General features: G+C 43.0%; 1 protein-coding gene across 1 annotated transcript in view; it reads right to left on the bottom strand.

Moving 5' to 3' along the window:
• The window catches only part of LOC113212600 (protein misato), an 18,898-nt gene that overhangs the window by 8,482 nt on the left and 9,700 nt on the right, over positions 1-716 (bottom strand). Inside the window, exons 6-7 of the mRNA XM_026431379.2 lie at positions 355-677; positions 36-259 (exon numbers count right to left, since the gene is read on the bottom strand). Of these exons, the coding sequence (XP_026287164.1) occupies positions 36-259; positions 355-677 (547 nt within the window). The remainder of the gene's footprint in view (positions 1-35; positions 260-354; positions 678-716) is intronic.

Here is a 716-nt window from a genome sequence, read left to right as displayed (position 1 = left end):
TAGTGCATTTTTAAGATAAAAATTAGGATACTTACTTAAAAGTTCAGATCTGCTACCATGACTGAGAATATCTCCATTAAGAGCAACTGACGGCTTGAAAATACGAGGAAAAGGGGGCTTCACCTTCCAGAGTGCCTCACTTGATGAGACATGGGAATAAGTGCCATTTGTGCTGAAAGATAGGTAAGCTTGCAGCAGCTGTGACGGACTGTCACATGGCATTCCTGGATTTGCACCTCCTTCATTGTTGACAGCTCCTCTGAGGAATGAAAAAGAGCCAACCAAGTTAATTGTCTTTCATGACAGCTGACAGGCAGTTTAAACAGTCAACAGCTAGTTGAAAGAGTAGTATACCTCAGTCTTGATTGTGGAATTCCCCTAAGAACCACAGATTGCATCCACAGTCTTTTAGTAAGATCCTCCATATCAGGATCACAGTGGGGTGTAATGGATGTCCATAGAGGGCCTTCCCAAGTCTCAAGTGTATGTAGAAGATTGCCACCTTCCTGTATGCCAAATGGAAGTCCCAATGAACAGCAAGCGACCCTTCGGCCATGGCGGCTCATTGGATCAATCATATCAGACATCCGATCAGAACCAGTTTTCAGCCGATATCGTAGTGAGAAGGTATCAATGGCAGAGGCAAGTATGGCACTCGTGTGGTATGGTGAAGATGCCTAAAATATTAAAAGAGATATTTTTTTATCACTGTGTTA

The sequence above is a fragment of the Frankliniella occidentalis genome, unplaced genomic scaffold (genome assembly GCF_000697945.3).
Source record: "Frankliniella occidentalis isolate FOCC.00 unplaced genomic scaffold, Focc_3.1 Scaffold1, whole genome shotgun sequence".
Lineage (NCBI taxonomy): Eukaryota > Metazoa > Arthropoda > Insecta > Thysanoptera > Thripidae > Frankliniella > Frankliniella occidentalis.
The sequence above is the reverse complement of the archived record's forward strand: the minus strand, read 5'-3'. Positions and strand labels throughout refer to the sequence as shown.